At 41.7% G+C, this 22,530-nt stretch overlaps 1 protein-coding gene across 1 annotated transcript; it reads right to left on the bottom strand.

The window, feature by feature from the left end:
• Window positions 1–1,736: 1,736 nt before the first annotated feature.
• LOC135271307 (E3 ubiquitin-protein ligase Itchy homolog) lies at window positions 1,737–12,462 on the bottom strand. Its single transcript, XM_064368330.1, has 4 exons — window positions 12,381–12,462; window positions 4,316–4,340; window positions 3,914–4,029; window positions 1,737–2,256 (listed from the first exon to the last, which is right to left on the bottom strand). Exons 1-4 carry the CDS (start codon window positions 12,448–12,450, stop codon window positions 2,129–2,131), a joined length of 339 nt encoding a protein of 112 aa, XP_064224400.1. The 5' UTR covers window positions 12,451–12,462; the 3' UTR covers window positions 1,737–2,128.
• Between the last annotated feature and the right edge of the window lie 10,068 nt (window positions 12,463–22,530).

The following is a 22,530-nucleotide window of genomic DNA, read 5'->3' as shown; positions in this document are numbered from 1 at the left end:
CTGGGTTCATTCCTTTCTGTACCCTCTCCATCCCACAATAACTAAGTAGGATATTAAACTGGCCTTCAGGTACAGCTGTGGTGGGGGAGAAAAGAGATGACTTATGTGAAGTGTATGGTGATGTTGAAACTTTTCTTCCTTTTTATTAGATAAATGACATGACTTGGGATGCTGAGGCGAGAGGATCACTATAGGCCAGGAATTCAAAAAAAGTGACACTTGTACTGTGCTGTGCATGTGGGTCCACATTTTCAGGGGGAAACACACATTGACAGACACATTCACAATCACTACATTTTTTTTAATATATTTCAATTTTATTGGTAAAATTAGCCTTGTGATATCCCTATCCTAGGCTTTGTATGGTAAAACTTTTACTGGGACATATTTTTATTATTTTTTTTTATTGCATTTTAGGTTTTGGGGTACATGTGAAGAACATGCAAGATTGTTGCATAGGTGCATACAAATGCACACATACAGTGTGATTTGCTGCCTTCCTCCTCTTCACCTATATCTGGCATTTCTCCCCATGCTATCTCTCCCCAACTCCCCACCCACTGCTGTCCCTCCCCTATTTCCCCCCAACAGACCCCAGTGTATAGTGCTCCCCTCCCTGTGTCCATGTGTTCTCATTGTTCAACACCCGCCTATGAGTGAGAACATGCGGTGTTTGATTTTGTGTTCTTGTGTCAGTTTGCTGAGAATGATGGTTTCCAGGTTCATCCATGTCCCTACGAAGGACGCAAACTCATCATTTTTGATGGCTGCATAATATTCCATGGTTTATATGTGCCACATTTTCCCTGTCCAGTCTATCATCGATGGGCATTTGGGTTGGTTCCAGGTCTTTGCTATTGTAAACTGTGCTGCAATGAACATTCGTGCACAATCACTACATATTAACTCACTACTACTTACCTCCCAACCCTCCTGCACACAACCCCACACCATCTAAGTGATGTGGCTGTTTCTGGGAACCTTAGTGGATGATCACAGTTCTTCATGGAGCCATCTGTTTCTCACACTACACCCCAGATACTCACACCTATCAGGAACCTGAAGCCAGGGAGCTTCTCCAGAAAAAAGCAAAAGAATTTCCCTTACTCATCACTTAGATTTGTCACTAGGAAGGGAGTGGTATTAGAATGTGTACAATGTTAGAGGGGAACAACCCACACTGGGGCCTGCTGGGGGAGAAGCAGGAGAGGTAGAGCATGAGGGTAAATAGCTAATGTATGTGGGGCTTAATACCTAGGTGATGGGTTAACAGGTGCAACAAACTACCATGCCACACTTTTACCTATATAAAAAACCTGCACATCCTGCACATGTATCTCGGAGCTTAAAATAAAAATTAAAAAAGAAATAGCCAGAGTAGGCAAATGTAGAGAAACGGAAGAGATTAGTGGCTGCCTACAGCCAGGGATGTGGGCTTGGGGAAAAGACAGAAGTGACTCCTAATGGCTATGGGGTTTCTCTGAAGGGGAATGAAAAGATTCTAAAATTAGATTGTAACAATGGGTGCACAACCCTGTAAATATAGTAAAAACACTGAATCACACACTGTACATGGGTGAATTGTTTTGCATGTCAACTACGTGTCAATAAAGCTGTTTAAAAGAAAGAATACTTATGGTGGTGATTTGGGGCTGTAGTGTTTTCCTGCAACAAGAGAAAATAAAAAACAATATGAGGATCAGATCACCCTGGGTCCTGTAGGCACAGGTCTTTTATTCAGTTGGTGACATTAGAAAACCGATGTCAAACAGTGATCAAGTCACTGGCCCCCAAATAAGGCATAGAGGATACATGTGGAAAAGGCAGTGGGTTTTCTTGGAATATTTAGCAAGTGTCCATGTCATCTGGGAAATACAAAATTATTTTTAAAGAAGAAAAAGTTGCTACTGAGAAATATGCTTGCTATCAGACAGTTTGTAAGTGATGCCATGTTTTGACTGACATTGTCAGTCAGTGCATTACAGCTGATAATGGATGCTGTCATTTAAAAACCTCCCAGTGTATGACATATTAGTTGGGAAGATACTCCCAAACTTTAGGAACCAGTCACTAGAATTCATGAAAAATTGAGGCCTGATTCACGATGGCAGTCAAAAATGATATTCACTTAGTATTCTAGAAGCCCCAGAAAAAACACATTTTTCTTCCAGACAAAGAAATGGCAGCTGACTATGTTTGATGACATCTCTTCCTTCAGTTTTTCATGTGCACACATCCCCAGGTCTTGAACAGGAGCTAGAAGAACAGAGAGTGATAGTCAGTGCATTGTTGCTGCTAAGGAATCCCACAAGGAGGCTTGGGGGTGGACAGGGACTGGAGTGTATGGAAGTGGGTGGTTGACAAGCTTCTAGAATATTAAGTAAATATCATATTTGACTGAGCTGCTGCTGGACCATTCTCCTTGGTGTTGAAGAAAGGCAAAGGGAGGGGAAGAAAGAAATGAAAGAGCCTTGGCTGTCTAGCTAGGGCTACCTCATCAATGTGAAATAGTCACCTTAAGAACCAGTTAACACAGAAAGGCAGTGTACTATAGAAACAGGAAGTAGATTAGGGCTGCCTAGAACCAGGGGTGTTGGGGTTGAAAAAACAGAGGAGTGACTACTAACAGAGTTTCTTTAAGGGTGAATGAACAGGTTCTAAAATTTGATTGTAACAATAGTTGCACAAGCCTGTAAATATAGTAAACACACTGAATAACCCATTTTAAATGGGTGAATTGGTTTGCATCTGAACTACCTATCAATAAAGCTGTTTTTAAAAAAAGAATATGTACATTGCCGATTTGTAGTTGTAGAGTTTACCTGGAATAAGAGGCAAAAAATAAATAAATAAAAATAAATAAAGAAACTATGAGGATCAGGTCATCCTGAGTACTCTTAGCACAGGTTTTTCATTCACCTGGTGACATTAGAAAACCAGATGTCAAACAGTGATCAAGTTACTTCCCGCCAAATAAAGCATAGAGGATGCATGTGGAAAAGGCAGGGGGTTTTCTTGGAATACTTAGCAAGTGTCCATGTTGGCAGGGAAATACAAAATTATTCTTTAAGAAAAATGTTGCTACTGAGAAGTATGGTCACCATCAGACAGTTTGTTAAGTGATGCCATGTTTTGACTGACATTGTCAATCAATGAGTTACAGCTGATAATGGATGCTGTCATTTAAAAGCCTCCCAGTGTATCACATATTAGTTGAGAAAACACTCTAAAACTTTAGTGAACAGTCACTAGAGTCCATGACCAACTGAGGCCTGATTCACGATGACAGTCAAAACTGATATTAATATTCTAGAAGCCTCAGAAAAAGACATTTGTCTTCCAGACAAAGAAATGTAGCTTAGCAGGTCAGATGACATGTCTTCCTTCAGGTTTTCAAGTGCACACACCCCAGCTCTGGAACAGGAGCTAGGAGGACATAGAGTGACAGTCAGTACATTGTTGCTGCTGAGGAATCTTAGAAGGAGCCTTGGGGGATGTCAAAGAGGGCTGAATTATATGGAGGTGGGTGGTTGACAAGCATGGAATGAGCTGCTGCTGGACCATTCTCCTTGGTGTTGAAGGAAGGCAAAGGAGAGAGGCAGAAAGATATGAATCAGCCTTGGCTTTGTAGCTCGGACTACCTTGTTAGTGTGAAATAGTCACCTTAAGACCGGTTAATACAGAAAGGCACTGTACTATAGAAACAGAAAGAATATTGGGAGAAACTTAACTTTAGCATTGTTAGGAAAATAGATTTAGGCCAGGTGCAGGGGCTCACAGCTGTAATCCCAGCACTTTGGGAGGCTAAGGCAGGCAGATCACATGGTCAGGCGTTTGAGACCAGTCTTGCCAACATATTGAAACCCAGTCTCTACTAAGAACATAATAATTAACTGGTTGTGGTGGTGAGTACCTGCAGTCCCAGCTACTGGAGAAGATGAGGTGGGAGAATCACTTGAACCCAGGAGGTGGAGGTTGCAGGAAGCCAAGATAATGCAATTGCACTCCAGCCTCAGTGACAGTGAGACTCTGTATTTAAAAAAAAAAAAAAATCAGGTCGAGTCATTAGAAAGTGTGACTCACCCACTCCTCCTCCTCCAGCTGAAGCCATGTTGCCTCATACATCATTCCCTGGTCTTTGCTCTGGGTTGACAAACCTTCCTACAGCCTCTCTGGCCAGAGTTCTATATTGGCAAAATCACTTTCTCTCAGGAGACCCCCAATCTTCCTTCCCAGCAGGATCCCAGAATCAGGTTTCTATACACTCAAGCAGCAAGTTGGTCCCTCATGAAGTGAGTTATTTCATGGTACTTACTGTTTACTCTCTCCCGTGATGTTATCTGCAATTATACAAAAGAAAACATGATGAGGATGAGATTCTGCTGTGCACTTCACATAGATCTGTTATTCCCTTGGTAATATTAGAAAACCAGAAGCGGTACAGTGGTTGAGCCATAGGTCAGCATCCCCAAAAACTATGAGGATGCTTATGGAAGAATAAGAAGTGACACCATTAAATAACACAGAGCATCAACATTGGGACCCATTTCTGGATTTATGTTTGCCTCTTTCATTTAGGATGTCAAAATCTGGATTCATTCTCTTCTGTACCCTTTCCATCCCACAATAACTAACTGGATATTAAACTGGCCTTCAGGTACAGCTGTGGTGAAAGTGTAGGTTGTTGTGGATTTTTTCTTCCTTTTTATTAGATGAATCACATGACTCGGGAGGCTGAGGTGAGAGGATCACTATAGGCCAGGAATTCAAAAAAAGTGACACCTGTACTGTGCGTGCATGTGGGTCCACATTTTCAAGGGGAAACACGCATATTGACAGACACATTCACAATCACTACATATTAACTCACTACTACTTACCTCCCAACCCTCCTGCACACAACCCCACACCATCTAAGTGATGTGGCTGTTTCCGGGAACCTTAGTGGATGATCAGTTCTTCATGGAGCCATCTGTTTCTCACACCACACCCCAGATCCTAACACCTATCAGGAACCTGAAGCCAGGGAGCTTCTCCAGACAAAAGCAAAAGAATTTCCCTTACTCATCACTTAGATTTGTCACTAGGAAGGGAGTGGTATTAGAATGTGTACAATGTTAGAGAGGGGAACAACACACACTGGGGCCTGCTTGGGGGGAAGTGAGAGGGAGAGCATCAGAATAAATAGCTAATGTATGTGGGGCTGAATACCTAGTTAATGAGTTGACAGGTGCAGCAAGCCACCATGCCACACTTTTACCTATGTAACAAACCAGCACATGTATCCCGGAAATTAAAATACAATTTAAATTAAAAAAGAAATTGCCAGAGTAGACAAATCTAGAGAAACAGAAAATAGATTAGTGGCTGCCTAGGGCCAGGGGTATTGGAGTTGGGGAAAAAAGAGAAGTGACTACTAATGGCTATGGGGTTTCTCTGAGGGGGAATGACCAAAACGCAGCTGCTTGTTATTAAAATGAAAAGGATAACTGATATAAATTTGGGTCTTGGATACTATATGGGCACTTCTCTATGTTGCCTCCTTGAAGCATCACAATCACTTTGAGGCATAATTAATTTGATTATATTCATTATATAGATGAGGAATGTGTATCTCAGTTAAGTAAATCATTCACAAGACAACCAAGAGCTGGATCTCTCTAACACTAAAGACTAATCTACAAACTAACATGCTATACTGCCTGTAGTGGTGAAGTAGACTTGCCGTAAAATGAAGTTTGCTTCCACAGCTGGGCGTGTGAGCTTAGTGGGGTTGCTGTTACCCATTGCTTGATGGATTTGAGATTGGTGTTGCAGAAACCCAGATGGAGAAGCTCTTGGCTGAGGAAGTGAAAAATTACTGAAAGGATAGATGAGTGCATTTGAAGGATTATGCTTCCAGAGAGCATGTTGTTGAGCCTCTTGGAATAAGTACAGGTAGAATCAAACAGAATCACCCAGTCCTCAGTTGTACGATTCAGTAAGCATCAGCATGCCATGAAGTGTGCTCAGTGCTGTGTTGCAGGGACATAAAATACATCTCAGGCACAGCCCCCTCAAAATGGATCATTTTAAAATGTACTGGGAAGCAGTGACTAATTTGAGTGTCACAATTATCAAGTATAAAACACAGTAAGTCATTGTGTTTAATTGTGTGCTAGTGTTAAATATTAACATTAAAAAAACCTATCAAGTCCAGCTTCAAAGTTGATAATGGCATTCAAATAAAATAAACTTTAGGAGCAGGTGGAATATACTGTTTAATGTTAGCAATTATACCTCTAAATAATTACATATTCTTTGCTTAGAAATTTAATTTAAAATTTGAGTATTTGGGTTAGTTTTTTTAAATAAGTAAACTCTTATGAAAATAAAATAGTTGTTTTCTTTTAAAAATATACCACTTCTTACACACCAAAGTGAATGTTGTTCTTCAAAGTAGTCACCGTGGGAACCCATGCACATACAATTTTGTTTTTTTAGTTGTAATTTTCAGTCAACAAAAGGGTTCCCAATGAAGTACTGGTTACCTTCAGTTTCTCACTGCCTCAGAGACAACCACTATTACACATTTTTGTGTATATCCTTCCAAAGATATTATTTCCTTATATAAACTTTTTAAAATGTAAGATATGCATGCATTTAATAGAATCATAACATGAAGTGTTACAGCCTGTTTTTTTCCACCATTGGTACCATATTACAGACAGATTTCTATGTCAATGAGTAGAGATTGATTATATCTTTTTTCATTTTGTATTTGTAATAAATGTTTTACTGAAAAGTGCACAAGTCACAGTGCAAAGACAGATGAAATATCACGAAGTGAACACACACTGGTAACCAGCACCAGGTCAAGAAATTACCTTTTTGTTTTCTCCCTTTCCAAACTCTCTACTTTGTTTCTTTTTCTTGCCTTGTTATACTCACTGGTGTGAGGATCTTTACTGCAGCTTTGAGTTGTAGTGGAGGCATCAGGCCTTCTTCTCCCATTCCCAGTCTTAGCGGGAAGGCTTTGAGTATTTCACCATTAAATAAAATATTTGATGTCAGTTTATCGTAGCTACCCTTTATCAGACTAACAAAGTTTCTTTCTAGTCTTAGTTTGCTAAGATTGTTTATCATGGATTTTTTTAAATTGTATCAAGTTTTTTTTTCTTCATCGACTGAGAGAATTATATGGTTTTTCTCCTTTTCTCTGATGATGTGGAATTATATTGACTTGGTTAGTAATTAATAATAAAATATAAAATAATAATAATAATAATAATAAATAATATAAAATAATAATAAAATATAAAAAAATAATAATTCCATCTTGTATCCTTGAAATAAGTTGAGCTTTGTTGAGACACCACAAATTATTCTCCAAAGTGACTATGGTAACTTACGTTCTCAGCAATGTATGAAAATATACGTTTCCTAACCGCCCCAGCCAATACTTGATGTTTTTAGACTTTAAAAAAAGTTCTCATTTAATAAGTTAAAATTAGATACAGTCAACAAAACTGGGTCTTACGTCATTAAAAAAAATGTTTTTAGACAATGATAGAAAATAAGAAAGAAATAAAAACAGTTCATGTGTTCTATGTGGGACTGTGGGAGAAACTGCTTTTAAATAGGATTTCTTATGAAGTTTTAAAAATGGAAGGGAAACCTGATGGCAGAGAGCAGCCAGGCCCACAGTTGCCTGTGGCTGCACAGACTGTGGTGGAGCCTGGAATGTACCAAGGACAACCAGTCCCCACAGGGAGTCAGTTCAGTGACAGCATCACTAATTACCTGATCAGCGCCCCAGTAGCACATGGAGAGAACAGGGAGGCCCAAGATGAGTGCGGGCCAGGGGAGGTCTCCAGTGATGGGATGTGGTTTGGTGGTCCAGTTTCCTCTCCCAATCTTACTTGGTACAGCAGAGAGGTACTTACACAGCAGCCCCTGGTGTCCTTCCACTTCCCTAAAGGCTTAAAAGCACCATGATATTTATCAGTCTTTTAAAGAGCACCATAGCGTGTGACTGAAGAACCAAGACTGAGAATAAGTGCGTTTCCTGGAAATGTTTCAGGTTGGGAAGTGGTGAGGATCCACTGAGGGGAAATGCTTATGGGTGAAGAAAGATGAGGCCTGATGACAGGTGCTTGGGTTCAGCCAGATGGAAACCACACTGTGCCCCACAAGAGCAATCTGGTGGAGTGGTGCCAGAAAAGGGAGAAGGCCCAGTCACAGAACCTGTGCAAGGATTTGGAACCAGAAGGCCCCTCAGAATGGGTGCAGGAGATGGTCTGTAAGGACCTGTCTGACTCCAGTGAGGCTTTCAGGGCACCAGGGTGGGGAAGCAGGTCTCAAGGGAGAGCTAGGTTTCAGTCCAAAGAGCAAGGGAGAGAATATTCCAGGGAGAGGCTGCCCTGTAGTCTCCCAAGGGCTCAGAGGAAAGGTTTCAGCAGATGGGGTCAGAAAAGGAGGGTTCGGGGCTGTGGGGGAGGGTGACCTGAGCTTCTTGCAGCCCCTGATGCAAACAGTGATAAAAGACATAATGAGATTAGTCCAGAGTCTGAGGCTGAGTGGTGAGGAGGCTGTGAGCTTGGGGGAGGGAGGGAGAAAAGGGCCCGGCTTAAGAAGGCAGGGTTCTTGGCTCTCTACAGTCCAGCCAGGGAAGGACAGAGCCCAGAGAGGCCCACAGCTCCTTTATGACACCTGCACAAAGAACTGTATGTATGGCAAGGTGGTACTCTTGTGGGGGAGTGGCTTCTCCTGGGCACAGGATCCCAGGCACCTGCAGGATGCAGGGTTCCAGGCTCCCTTGGATGCTCGCTGATGGCTCTCCTCTAAGAGGTACCCACAATGTATAAGGCACTTGTTCTTAATATAATGCACCAGGCACTGCCAAACTCACACCCATTTATGATAGGCACAATTACTATCTTCATTTTAGAGCTAGGGAAACTGAGGCACTGAGCAGTTAATCAACTTGCCCAGGCTCTATAGACAGTCAGTGTAGAGCTGAGGTCTCAACACAAGCAGGCTCCCTGACAGTGTGAGCTCCTAGCTACTGGCTGTCCCACTGCCCTTGTCCAGGCTTGGCTGTCTGGGGTGGCAGTTGTGCCTTTGGGTTGCAGTTGAATGACCAGATGCCTCTTCCAGACTGGCTCCCACCCCTCTCCTGGCAGCAGCCTCTTAGGTCCCAGAAGCTGATAATGGTGTAATAAATAGACCTTTCAGAATGGAGGCAAGGATGTGGTGCTCAGGACTTCTCAGTTCTAGAAAAGGCTATGTCCTTTGCCCTCCCCTTGTTACAGAGTCTGTGTTGTCCCTGGCTGCTGAGTTGCCTCATCCTTGCTTCCTCCTCCGTTTTGGCTGCAGAGGCACAAGCCCAGAAAACGCTGGCATGAAGGCTGTGCATAAGGATGATACCTCAGAGACATCACAGTGCATGCTGCTGAGAGCCTAAAGACAATCAAGGTACAGGAGCATGGTTGGGAGTCACAGAGGCGCTGGCCCCAGGAGAGGCCACCGAGGAGGTGGAGGCTGCTGAGAGGATGGAATGTTCGGAGTGGGATGGCATGTCAGAGAGGTATGCAGCCAGCAGCTACCTGAGCCTGATGCCTGAGCAGCAGGAAGTTTTCCCTGGACAGGGATTCCTGGGATGCAGTTCTTGCTTGCCTGGGAAGGATGTGGAGCCTAGTGAGGATAGAATGGTGGCCCTGAGAGGGGCATCAGAGAGAAATGAGGAGAGTTCCAGGAGCCCTGCTGTGGGCTAGAGGCAGAAACCCCTTTAGCCCAGGCCGTAATCAGAGCAGGAATAGGGTTGAACTTTCTGGTCCCATCCATGAACTTGGTTGGTAGACCATTGACTCAGTGAGGGGTCCATGGTTGTTCCATCAACAAGGGGCATGAAAAAACTGAAAAAGGGAACACTTAAGTGTAGCTTCCAGTTTTACAATGCACATTAGCTATAAAAGCTACTGGCAAGTCCTACAGTTGGAAAACGGTTAATTTTATATAACCTTATAAGTTGGTAATTCTATTCACTGTCCCAACCAACTTAGCAAGCCCTAGAGTGCTCCTTCAAGACACTGGTGTTCATGTTGCTAGTGCTGGGATATGTCGTGAGGCTGAGGCACACAGGTGATCCACTGTGATCAAATGGACCAGGCTCAGGGTTGACAATGACCAGGCCAGGGATGACACTGGCCAGGCCAGGGACAGAGAACGGGGCTGAGATCTCAACCATGAAGACTGAATGATCCATTGTGGTGAAGCAGGACTGCCCAAGGTGACACCCACAGATCACCTGTCAGTCCATGAACTATTCACTATCATGGAAGAAATAGAGACTAGTAGAGCCATGAATCGCTACACTATTTACTTCAGCTGAGTGTTTGTTTCAAACAAAGACTTTCCATGAAGGAAGCAATGTACTCTTTTACATTCAGGTACAATTATGTCATTTTGTTGTATAAGTAACCAAGCATGAGGAGCATTTTAAGTGGCATGAGTTTAAACAATGTCGTGGTTACAGAATTAAAATATTCAATAGGCCACACATTTGTGAAAACCTCGCTTTTTCAAAAATGTTATTTTCTTATTTATGTAAAAGTTAAAGCACAACATATGCTTTAAATACCATCAATTATGAAGTAATTCTAGCATGTACTTATTTGCTAATTGCTTCATGTATAGTATTCCATTTAATTTCATAACAAGTCTATGGGCTAATGCTGTTAATATTTCTTTTTTATTTTTTTAAATGTTTTATTTTTGTGTAAATACACACATATTTTAAATCTAAAGCTGATTTGGTAAAAACTTTAACTTTTTAATTAGTTCTGTACATTCTCTGTTTCTGTTTTTATTTTTTTATTATTTATTTATTTATTTATTTGAGACGGAGTTTCGCTCGTTACCCAGGCTGGAGTGCAATGGCGCGATCTCGGCTCACCGCAACCTCCGCCTCCTGGGTTCAGGCAATTCTCCTGCCTCAGCCTCCTGAGTAGCTGGGATTACAGGCACGCGCCACCATGCCCAGCTAATTTTTTGTGTTAGTAGAGACGGGGTTTCACCATGTTGACCAGGATGGTTTCGATCTCTTGACCTCGTGATCCACCTGCCTCGGCCTCCCAAAGTGCTGGGATTACAGGCGTGAGCCACCGCGCCCGGCCTTTATTTTCAACATATATAAGATTGCCTCACAATGCTGATGCATTTCTTCTACTAAAAAATCACAGCTAGGTTATCTCCTCTGCTTCACCTCATGTGCACTATTTCCTGATTTAGCAACACAGACACAAATTAAATTCTTTTTTTTTTTTTTTTGAGACGAAGTTTCGCTCTTGTTACCCAGGCTAGAGTGCAATGGCGCGATCTCGGCTCACCACGACCTCCGCCTCCTGGGTTCAAGCAATTCTCCTGCCTCAGCCTCCCAAGTAGCTGGGACTACAGACGTGCACCACCACGCCCAGCTAATTTTTTTGTATTTTTAGTAGAGACGGGGTTTCACTATGTTGACCAGTATGATCTCGATCTCTTGACCTCGTGATCCACCCGCCTTGGCCTTCCAAAGTGCTGGGATTATAGGCGTGAGCCACCGCGCCCAGCCAAATTAAATTCTTTTTATAGAAAACCTTGCTTTTAATGCAAGAGTAATTCTAGATATTATGTATTCCATAATAATATAGGCTAGACATTGGAGTAACATCAGCAGATGAGATTTTCTGGCTGTTCCCCAAGCTTTGACATCCCATGTAGACAATTGCCAGTGGACTCAAGTGCAAAAAACTCACACAAGCTGGGTTTCCTTAGTCCTAATATCAACAAAAAGGATGTAATATCTGCAATTCAGGTCAACTTCCAAAGGGGCAAATGATATAAACTAAAAGTGTGGAGACATTAACCCCTATATTTATTTATTCCCTATGGCTGCTATAGAAAATTAGCACAAAGTAAATGGCTAAAAATAACACATTTATTCTTTTACAGTTCTGCGTGTCAGAAGTCCAAAATCAGTTTCACTGTGCTGAAAGTCAGGTGTTGGTAGGGCATGTTCCTTGTAGAATCTCTAGGGAGAGAATCCATTTTCTTACTTTGTTTACCTTCTGGTGACTGCCTGGGATTTTGGGGTGTGTCAACCTCTCCCCCATCTTCAAGGCATCATTCCAGTCCCTGCTTCCATCATCTTATTTCCTTTCCTCTCCATAGTCAAATCTCCCTCTGCCCCTTCTTCTAAGGATGCTCGCAATTACATTTAGGGCTCAACCAGTTAATTCAAGATAACCTCCCCTTCTCAAGATCCTTAATCACATCTGCAAAGTCCCTTTTGCCATATAAGGTAACATTCACAGCTTCCAGTGATTAGGGTATGTAAATCTTTGGGGGACATTACTCACCTCTCTTCTTTTCTGAGGATTGAGCAAGACATGTCACCTGGATTGTCAGAAGAGGTAATTTATGCATCATCTTTAGTGAGTTTAACTCTGGACTTGAGTCATCAGCTTTTTCAGAGTTCACTAGAGAATCAGTTATATTCCCATTGAGACACACTCTCACCTGGCCACCTGTGTTAGGAAGAGAAGGGAATCTTTTTCTTAATCCTGGGTTGCTCATTGTCTCAGAGACACCTGAAGATTGTATATATAGGAAAAGGCAGCTGCACTGGACCAGTGCTAGTGGGGCTGAGCCCAAGGAAGCTGGGTCCTCCTCTCTTGCTCCTCCCTCCACACCTCACTTGCTCCTACACATCCCATTTGATCCAGCAACTCATAATGAGAAAAATCTATTCTCTCAAATGGAACAAATCTCTCTGTTGTCTCTAGAGGGTGCTCAGAAACCACTGACCCAGACACAAGCAGCTTCAGGACCTAAAGTGAAGAACACTGAAAACCCCAGGAAGGAATAGTGTAAAGAAGAAGAAGAGAGAGCTCTGAAAGAACAGAATACAGAGCAAAATCCCCCTGCCTTTGGGGGAAGAATCAGTCATCATGGATTCTCTGGCTTGGGCCACAGTATTGCAACCAGCATTTGGCCTTCATCTTCCAATATCTTTGGGGAACAGAACTGATCTGTGCATTCCACAGCATCAGGTGCCAATGGGGTAGCAGTATATGAGAATGAACTGAAGCAAATATAACTTCCATTAAATGTGCATCCATTTTGTATGTCACTCTGTTCAAGGTGCTTTACCCACACATGATATCTTGCCCCATAGCAATGCAACAGAGTAAGTTTTACTACATACATTTTATAGATGTGAAAGTGGAGTTACAGAGAAAGTGAAGAGCCTGCCCATAAGAAACACAGCATTTTGGTATTAGAATAGATTTCAAATCCATGATCTCTTCAATACACCACCCAGTCTTTTTCTCAGGCTCTGGGGAAGCTCACAATTGAATTAAGCAAGCATTGATTTATATACACAAAGCAAAATAGCAATGCATGATAAAAATTTTTAAATCCAACATATAAAAGCTTATAAAATATAAGAATTTCAGGGCTAAATGTGATCTCAGTGGCCATTTAGTCCAAAACACAAATCAGCAACTGACTCTTCATCACATGTTAGAAGGGGCCTCTCCAACTTTGGTTTGAATGTCTTCAACCACAGGGAAAGTCCTACTTCACAAATATATCCTTCCGATGATAAAACTGCTCTGTTAGAAAGATTTTCCTCATCTAATATTTAGCCCTAACATTTAGATCATATTTAGCCCTAAGTGTGTTCCCTGAAATTTCCAGTTGTGTCCTAAAGCCATCCTTTGCAGCCACATAGTACATGACCATTCTTCATTTTATATAATAGCTCTTCATATATTGTGTGCCCATCAAGCAAAACCCACCTCTAGGATTTCTCATCTCAAGGTTATAGAAATAATCCAAATTCCGGCCAGCTACCATGGTTCACCCCTATAATCCCAGCACTTTGGGAGGGTGGGTCCAGAAATCACTGAAGTCAGGAGTTGGAGACCAGCCTGACCAACATGGTGAAATTGCATCTCTACTAAAAATACAAAAATTAGCAGGGCATGATGACAGGTGCCTGGGGTCCCAGCTACTTGGGAGGCTGAAGCATGAGAATTGCTTGAACCCAGGAAGCAGAAGTTGAAGCAAGTCGAGACTGTGTCACTGCACTCCAGCCTGGGTGACTAAATAAAATAAAATAAAATGTATTAATAAAAGAAATAGGCTGGGTGCAGTGACTCACACCTGTAATCCCAGCACTTTAGGAGGCTGAGGTGGGCAGATCATGAGGTCAGGAGATCAAGACCTTCGTGGCTAACCTGGTGAAACCCTGTCTCTACTAAAAATACAAAAATTAGCTGGGTGTGGTGGCACACGCCTGTAATCCCAACTACTCAGGAGGCTAAGGCATGAGAATCACTTGAACTCAGGAGGTGGAGGTTGCAGTGAGCCAAAAATCGCACCATTGCACTCCAGCCTGGTGACAGCGATACTCCTTCTCAAAAAAAAGAATCAAAATTTTGTATTCTTCTGTGATACAGATTTCAGGCTTACTCACAATTCTACTTGCCTTACTCTGAACAAACTTGTAAAGGTGGGTCCTGATTATGATCAAATACCTCTTTATCACATGCACAAAAAGCAACCTGCGTATGTCCCATTCATAAACCTACAAGCAAGGTGATACTGGTATACTTTGCAGGTCTTTCCCAGATGCTCTCTGTAATTAGTTCATTGTACCCATCTCTTGGAACCCTTCCTCTTTCTAGTGACGGCATGTAAAATTTCTGGGTTGTGACTATTTGTATATATCTGTTTCTTTAACAAGAATTTGAAGGCAGGAACTGCAATCATTTTCACAGCCTCAGTAAAGTGCATGATACATAGAGGATGCTCAATAAGTATTTCCATTCCTTCATGGTAGAGATTTTGTTTATTTTTTTCATCTATGTGTACCCAGCACCTAACCAAATTCTGAGTATATTTCTCAAAAAATATTTGTTAAATGAATGCCTGAGTGAGTAACTCCACATGAGGTAGGAGGCAGGCAGGACTCATTTCCAGACCAGATGGAAGGCTGGCAGAAACCAGGAAGAGGTGCTGAAAGGACCTCCAGCTGCCCTCGCTGCCCATACCTATAAGACACTCCCACCAGCACTTCCACAGTTTATCAATGTCTAGAGATGCCTGAAGTTACTACCCTTTGCCATGGCAATATTCAGAGAGTTATCATTCATTTTCCAGCTATTTCTGAATAACCCACCTCTTAATTAGCATGTCATTAGAAGTAGATAAAAATATGACCTCGAACCACCCATATGTTGTTACTCAGCGCACTGCCTATGTGTTAGCTTTGTTCCACAGAAGCAGTTACAGTGATGTGACCCCACTGCCACTTTAATAAAGCTGCTTTCTTTCATCACCAGCTTGCTCTTGAATTCTTTTTTTAAGTAGGGACAGGGTCTTGCTATGTGGCCCAGGCTGGTCTTGAACTCCTAGGCTCAAGTGATCCTTCTGCCTCAGCCTCTCAAAGGACTGGGATTACAGGTGTGAGCCACCATGCCCAGCCTTGCTCTTGAGTTCTTTCTTGAGCAAAGCCAAGAACCTGACTTGCATCGGTGGTGAGTCAGCCAGGACTAAAGAGAAGATGGTAGTCAGTGATTGATGAGGCAATGGTGAGAGATAATGGCTGGTGAGACAGAGATGGCAAGAGATAGCAAGCAGCAAGAGAGACAGCGAGAAGCAACAATCTTAGTAAAATTTGTGTCTTCCAGGTTACAACAGTCCCATGTGAGGACAATGCTGGCACAAGGCTTCCAAGCTATCCTGTCTTCTGACCCAAAGGAAAAAAAACATCCTGCCTTTGGTCCTCTTAGATCAGGTATCCAGAAATTTTTACTTCTCCAATGCCAGGCAGGGCCTATGCCCATAAATCGGCAGGAAGCATTTACAAAAGGTGGCCCTCCACCTTTCTGCAATCCTAAGATTAAGGAGAAATTCTGATCTCTAAGTGGGGAATGAGGTAGAAAGCAGACAGGACTCATCTCCAGACCAGATTGGAGACTGGCAGAAACTGGGGAGAGGCACTGGAAGCACCTCCAGGTGTTCTCACTGATCAGCGGTGTAAGACACTCCCATCAGTGCCATGGCAACATCCTGAAGTCACCACTCCTTTTCTAGCTATTTCTGAATAACCTGCCCTCTAATTAGCATGTCATTGAAGTTGGTATAGATATGACGGCAAACCATCCATATGCTGCTACTCTTGTTGCACTGCCTATGGGCTCGCCCTGCTCTGCAAGGAGCAGTCACAAAGAGCTATAACACTGCTGCTGCCTCAGTAAAGCTGCTTTCTTCCATCACTGGCTCTCTCTTGAATCCTTTCCTTAGTGAAGTCAAGAACCTGCCCTGCATCAAACATAATATTCCAGAAGACACCTTAATTCATACACTATTTTACATAGTATCTGTTGAGCATGTATATGTGCCTGGTATTATTCTATTCAAAGCAATACTATAAATGCAACCCAAAGTGTCATGTTTGACAGTTCCATATGATCCAAGAGTCTAAGGTGGCTTACAATAAAAACAAGACCTTAGTCTTTTTTCAGAGTCTGCTCTTAAGCCACCTCCCTCACTTCCCCTCATTATTTTTTTATTATTATTTATTTATATTTTTAAGGGGACTGGGAGGCTGTGAGCCGACTCAGCTGTCAGCACCGCGCACCTCCTCGGCCCCCTTTTTTTAAAATTTATTTTTATTTTTTCACTTCCCCTCATTAATACTGTTTGAGGTCTGGAATCAATGTTCTAGATTTATTTCTAGTACAATTCAACTTGTTCCTTCTGCCCTTCATGCAAGCCTATTGATAGTTTAGTGAATCCTAATTTTATTATACAATTTATTTATCTTTTCTCTCTGCCATGGTGCATCCTCAGATTTGATTAGAGAGCCATCACTACTCTCAAAGGAAATAATGATAAAAATGTTGAACCGGACAAAAGCAAATAGGACTCCTTAATGAGACCATTTTTCCAGGCTGTCATGTGTCCATTAGCCACATTCTCAGGATACAGTCCTTCAGTTATGATTCCACTTAGCAGTAGTGCCACCTGTATTTTGCCATTTGTTCACAGAGACCTAATGAGATTTTGGTAAATGCTTCATGAAAATCTACATGCTCCATGTGTTCGGTAATCCCCTCAGTCATTCATATATAAACAAACAAATAAATAAGATGATTTGGGGTACATTTTGTTCTTTGTAAATGTCTGATGCCTTTTTGTGAGCAGTTTTATTTTCCAAGTCCTCATGTACCATCTTCTTGATGTTGCCATCTAGAAACTCTACCAGAGTTTCCAACAAGTTCACCAACCTATAGTTTATGACTTCCATTTTCTTTCTCTATTTGGAAATAAAAATATTTTTCTTTATGCTGATCCTCCCTAATCTCCTCAATGTCTCCAAGACCCTCTAAACTACTCAAACAGATTAAGCTTCCTTAGAACGCTTACATGTTAAAAAAAAAAAAGTTAATAATGTGAGAGAAATATTCGCAATATCTATGACTCAAGGTAGCATATGTGGTGTTTGTCCAGCATCCTTTACTCTGAGAATCTGCACCAGACTGTGTTAGCAACTCAATGTCATCCTCCCTTCCACGATCTTCCATGTATCATAGGGGCCAGAAACCTGTGACTGTGAGCCACATATCCCAGAATCTCTGAAAAGTAGAGTCTGCCAGTGTGAGGAATTTACATAAGTTTTAGAAGACCTAAATTAGATAGGTAAGTAGGAAGATAACTAGGTAGATAGATGATTGATTGATAGAGGGAGAGAGAAAGAGAGAATCACTGCTCCTTTGGAAACAGCAAGAAGATACATGAACTTCAGTAGACATGAGACTTTGAGAGACCGCTAGGCATTTTCCTGGTAACTCTCCTTCCTATTTTTTTTTTTTTTTTTTTTTTTTGAGATGGAGTCTCACTTCATCGTCAAGCTGGAGTGCAGTGTCACAATCTCAGGTCACTGCAACCTCTGCCTCCTGGGTTCAAGCAATTCTCCTGTCTCAGCCTTGAGTAGCTGGGACTACAGGTGTGGGCCGCCATGCCCAGCTAATTTTTTTGTATTTTTAGTAGAGATGGGTTTTCATCATGTTGGGTTTTCACCATGTTGGCCAGGATGGTCTCGATCTCCTGACCTTGTGTGCCCACCTCAGCCTCCCAAAGTGTTGAGATTACAAGTGCGAGCCACCAGACCCAGACTTTTCTCTTCTTTAGAAGGACCCCAGTCATACTGAATTAGGGTTCCTCCTTCATGGCCTTGTAGATTCTTAGTAGGATAATTCATATCCCCCACTTCTCATGTTTCCATATGCTGGGACTGCAATTGGAATATTTTTGGGCTCTTTAAAGGCCCTACCTCCAAATACGGTCATGTTGAGGGGTCAGAGCTTCAGCATATTACTTTGGCTGGGGAGGGTACAATTTAGTTCATAATACCTTCTATGCCACAGATTTAAACCACACACACCAAACATTCATCTATATCTCCCTCAGTTCTGAACTAAGTAGAAAAATGAAATAACATTTTTCAGGCCAGCAAAACCCTTCACATAGACCAAGGTAAGGCATATGAATTTAATTCCAAACACAATAAGAAAATTTCATAGTTTAAGCAGAAAAGTAAAACAATCTGATTTATAAGGATGACTCTGGCCATTGTGTCGAACATCTATCTTAAATTACTAATTCTTTTTCAAGCCTATGTGACAAGGTTCTGTTCTAAGTGCCTTAAAATGCTATATTTTGTCCTCACTACCACTATGAAATTATTATCCTCATTTTGCAGATAAGAAAATATGATTATTATCCTCATTTTGCAGATAAAGAAACTATGATTCAGGCAAGTGAAGTTACCTCCCCAAGGCCACAGATCTACTATCTGCCAATGCCAGAGTTCACACCCACTGTGTTTAACTCAGTTAAATGTAAACATGGCATATAAACACATTTATGTAGTCTCTTCAAAAGTAAAGAAAGACATACATGAAACTATTAACAATATCTGTCTCTGGATGATGAGATTTTTTTAGGTATGATAATGTGGTATGAAGAAGTAGCAAATAGAAGTTAAGAGCTTGTGTTGTGGAATTTATAGATAATAATGACTAAACATGGACATAAGCCCGACTATTTTCCAGGCAGTATTCTGAGTGTTTCACAGATGTGAGTTCCTTGAATTCTCAGAAGAGATCTGCCTGCCCTTGAAAGTCCATTCTTTTTCTTCTAATGAACCTTGCTGGGTTCATTAGAAGTTATGTTGTCCTAACAAAACAGGATAGAAATACTACTGCTACTTCTTATATTAATATCAGCTATTAGCTATGAGAGAGCAGGTACTATTCTCAGCATTTAGCCTGTATTAGCTAATTGTCACTTGCAATTAGCTAATAGCTAATTGCAACAGCCCATTGTCACTATTAAGGTCCCCAGTTTGCAGAAAAGGAGCTGAGGCACATGGCTATGTGACTTGCCTGAAGACATAAAGTTATTAAGTTGTAAAAAAAAAAAAAAAAAAAAGGGAGGGGAGCATCACATCACACACTAGGGTCTGTGGGTGGGCACTAGGGGAGGGACAGTGAAGGTGGGGAGTTGGGGAGGGATAACATGGGGAGAAATGCCAGATATAGGTGATGGGGAGGAAGGCAGTAAACCACATTGTCATATATGTACCTATTGCAACAATGTTGCATGTTCTTCACATGGACCCCAAAACCTAAAATGCAATAAAATGTATATATACAAAAGAAGGTTTTGAATGAGAGTGTGGTTCTAATGTCCAAGCACACTTCAGTCTACTGGGAGAGAGGATTGGAAACTTGAGTCAGCCAAGCCAGTTAGGTCATTATCCTCTGTAAGAGTTGAACCAACTGAGGCTTAGGGAGATTAAGTAACTTGTCCAAATGAGCAAGTCATAGAACTAGCTGTATGACTCTGGGAAAGTCACTTATGCTTTCTTGGTCTTGGGCTCATTAGTTGTAGAATGGGTAAGTAATTATATGTATACAATAAGTTTGGGTGATAATTAAATGACATAAATATATACAAAGCTCTAGGCCTACTTCCTGCCATATAGTTGGTGCTCAAAATAGTTCCTATTGATAGTTTTAGTCTTAAAAATGAGTATATATTCCTTTTAAACCTGCAAAAACAACAAAACATTCATATTTTGAGTTGAACCCTGACATGTCATTTGTCTGAGCAATGAGACTTGAATGCATTTAATAGAGCATGTCATTCTCTCACTATATCTTCATCTCTTTTGGATTTTTACTTCCTCTGACCAATTTTAACACCTGCCCTCCTGACATGATGATTGATTTCTCTGGTAGAGATGACAGAGGCAAAGAGGACTAGGGTTAGGGGTTGTACTTCTTCTGTAGGCTTCTTGTACCAAACTAAAAATAGCTTTTTCACACATCTGTGCTGCTTACAGCCTTTTGTTTCCTGACCCTCTTCAAAAGGATTCCAGCCTGCCTGCCCGACCTGTTCACCATTTGGACACATTCTCTTTGTGCCCTAACTCTCAGAAGAGCTCACCAAGAGAGCACATTGACCTCTTTAGACAACTCCCCTCCCCCAACTCTCTATGTCCTTTCTCACCAGTACTATTTATACCTTTGAAACAAGATTTCGGTCTTGAAAAGGGCATTTTCTTGCACAAACTGTCTATTCACTTATTTCATTCATTTAAGCAGCATGCCCTGAATGCACCCTGTGATATTTGCCAACATGACTTCCACTTCTAGCAATGGTCACTTCCACCTTGTCAGTGCTTATGATGTGGCGGATGCTGTTCTATGTGCTCTATATGCATTCTCTCATTTAATCCCCTGAAAATTCTAGGATGCAGATACTATTATTGTCCTCCATAAACAATGGGAAAAAATCCTGAGACTTAACTCAGTGAAGGTTAAGTAACTTCCTTGAAGCCATAGCAAGTGGCACAGCCATCTACTTTTCTTGATCCCACTTTTGTCTCTCTGGTTCAGGCCACCACCCATCCTCTGGACTAGTTCATCAGCCTTCTAACTGGGCTGCCATCTCCAGCCTTGACCTCCTGCAATCTATGCTCTACACAGGCACAGTAAAGTTTTAAAAACATATGTCAAGCTATTCCCTTGCTTAAAACCCTTCAATGACTCCTCCCTTCTCTTAGGATAATGTGTTAAGTCCTTATATGGCTTTAAACTATTACCCTCAGCTCTCCAGCCTTAATTTATTTCCCATATTCTCCATTCCAGCTACATTGAACTTTATTTGTCCCCAGGCCTTACACTGTCTGTTCCCTCAGCTATAACACTTTTCCTTGCCTTCCATTCTCACCCCTGGGAGAAAATAAAGGTATCCCTCTTGCTTCCCTAACTCATAATTCCTCCAAAAGTACATAAAGTCCTCAGTAATTTCATGCATTTGTAAGGTCTTTTACATCATTTAATTCATCATAACCTACAGATGAGGGAGCTGACCTCAAGCAACCTGCTCAAAATCAGAGTTCTAACAAGAGGCAGAGTTGGGATGCAAATACATATGTCTCTCTGACTCCAGACACTGTGATCTTTCCTCTGATCTTTGTTGCCATGACATTTTTTTAGGTTAGAAACAACAACAGGTAAGTGAGGCTGGAGGAGGGAATTGTCAATGAGACTGAAATTAATCCAATCAGTGAGTGTAAAGGAACATTTGGGGGTGGGAAGGTCAGGAGTTGGGCTCCAGCTGGAGAGTGGGTTTCTGCTTTCCGTATTAGGGCTTTTTCCTTGCCTATCTTTGTGTGGCTATAATCACAGAAGCTGTTTTATTAATGCACTTGGTAAAGCCCAGCAAGATGATACATCCTTAGCAACAAAGGGTTAGCTGGGGCCAGTCCTAGGGAGTCAGAGGCTCAGAAGGGACACTTGCAGGAGAGCAGAAAGGAAACCCACCAAGGAAGCAGGGATACTGAGAAACCAAGGTTCCAGAAATGGGCTTCAGAGGATTCTTACCACCTCTCCCATCTCTTCTCAACCCAGCTCTCACCCATTCACTTGGGGAAATTAGGGAGATTTGAGAATAACTACAGCAAGCTTCTCCTAATTAATTGAGAGGTCTCAAAAATCACCTGTGCCTAGTGGTGTGATAAAAGGCTCAATATCTTTTATCTGTCTTGGGCCTCACCCAGTTTAGGATTCTTTAAAGCATGCTAAACACACATCATACAGCTTGATCTTTACATAAACCTCCTAATAGCAGAGCTTTTTTGTTTACCTCTGCCTCACATGAAATTTTTCCCTTTGCTGTTTTGATTATCTAAGCAATACATATTTATTATGAAAGAAATAGACCAACAGAAAAACAATGACTCAAATCACCATCAGCTTGGCATTGTGACTCATGATGACCAAATCTGCCACTATAGCAGAATGCCAAAAACCTCCTGCCAAATGATAAACAACTTGAATAGAAGAACCATGTCTGCAGCCGGGCATGGTAGGAAGGCACGAATTGGGGAGTAGACCCAGTTTAGGCTTGCACTTGGAACCA

The sequence above is a fragment of the Aotus nancymaae genome, unplaced genomic scaffold (genome assembly GCF_030222135.1).
Source record: "Aotus nancymaae isolate 86718 unplaced genomic scaffold, 86718_ANA_hifiasm-v0.15.2.pri h1tg000076l, whole genome shotgun sequence".
In the NCBI taxonomy this organism is placed as follows: domain Eukaryota; kingdom Metazoa; phylum Chordata; class Mammalia; order Primates; family Aotidae; genus Aotus; species Aotus nancymaae.
This window is presented reverse-complemented; position numbering and strand designations above follow the sequence as displayed.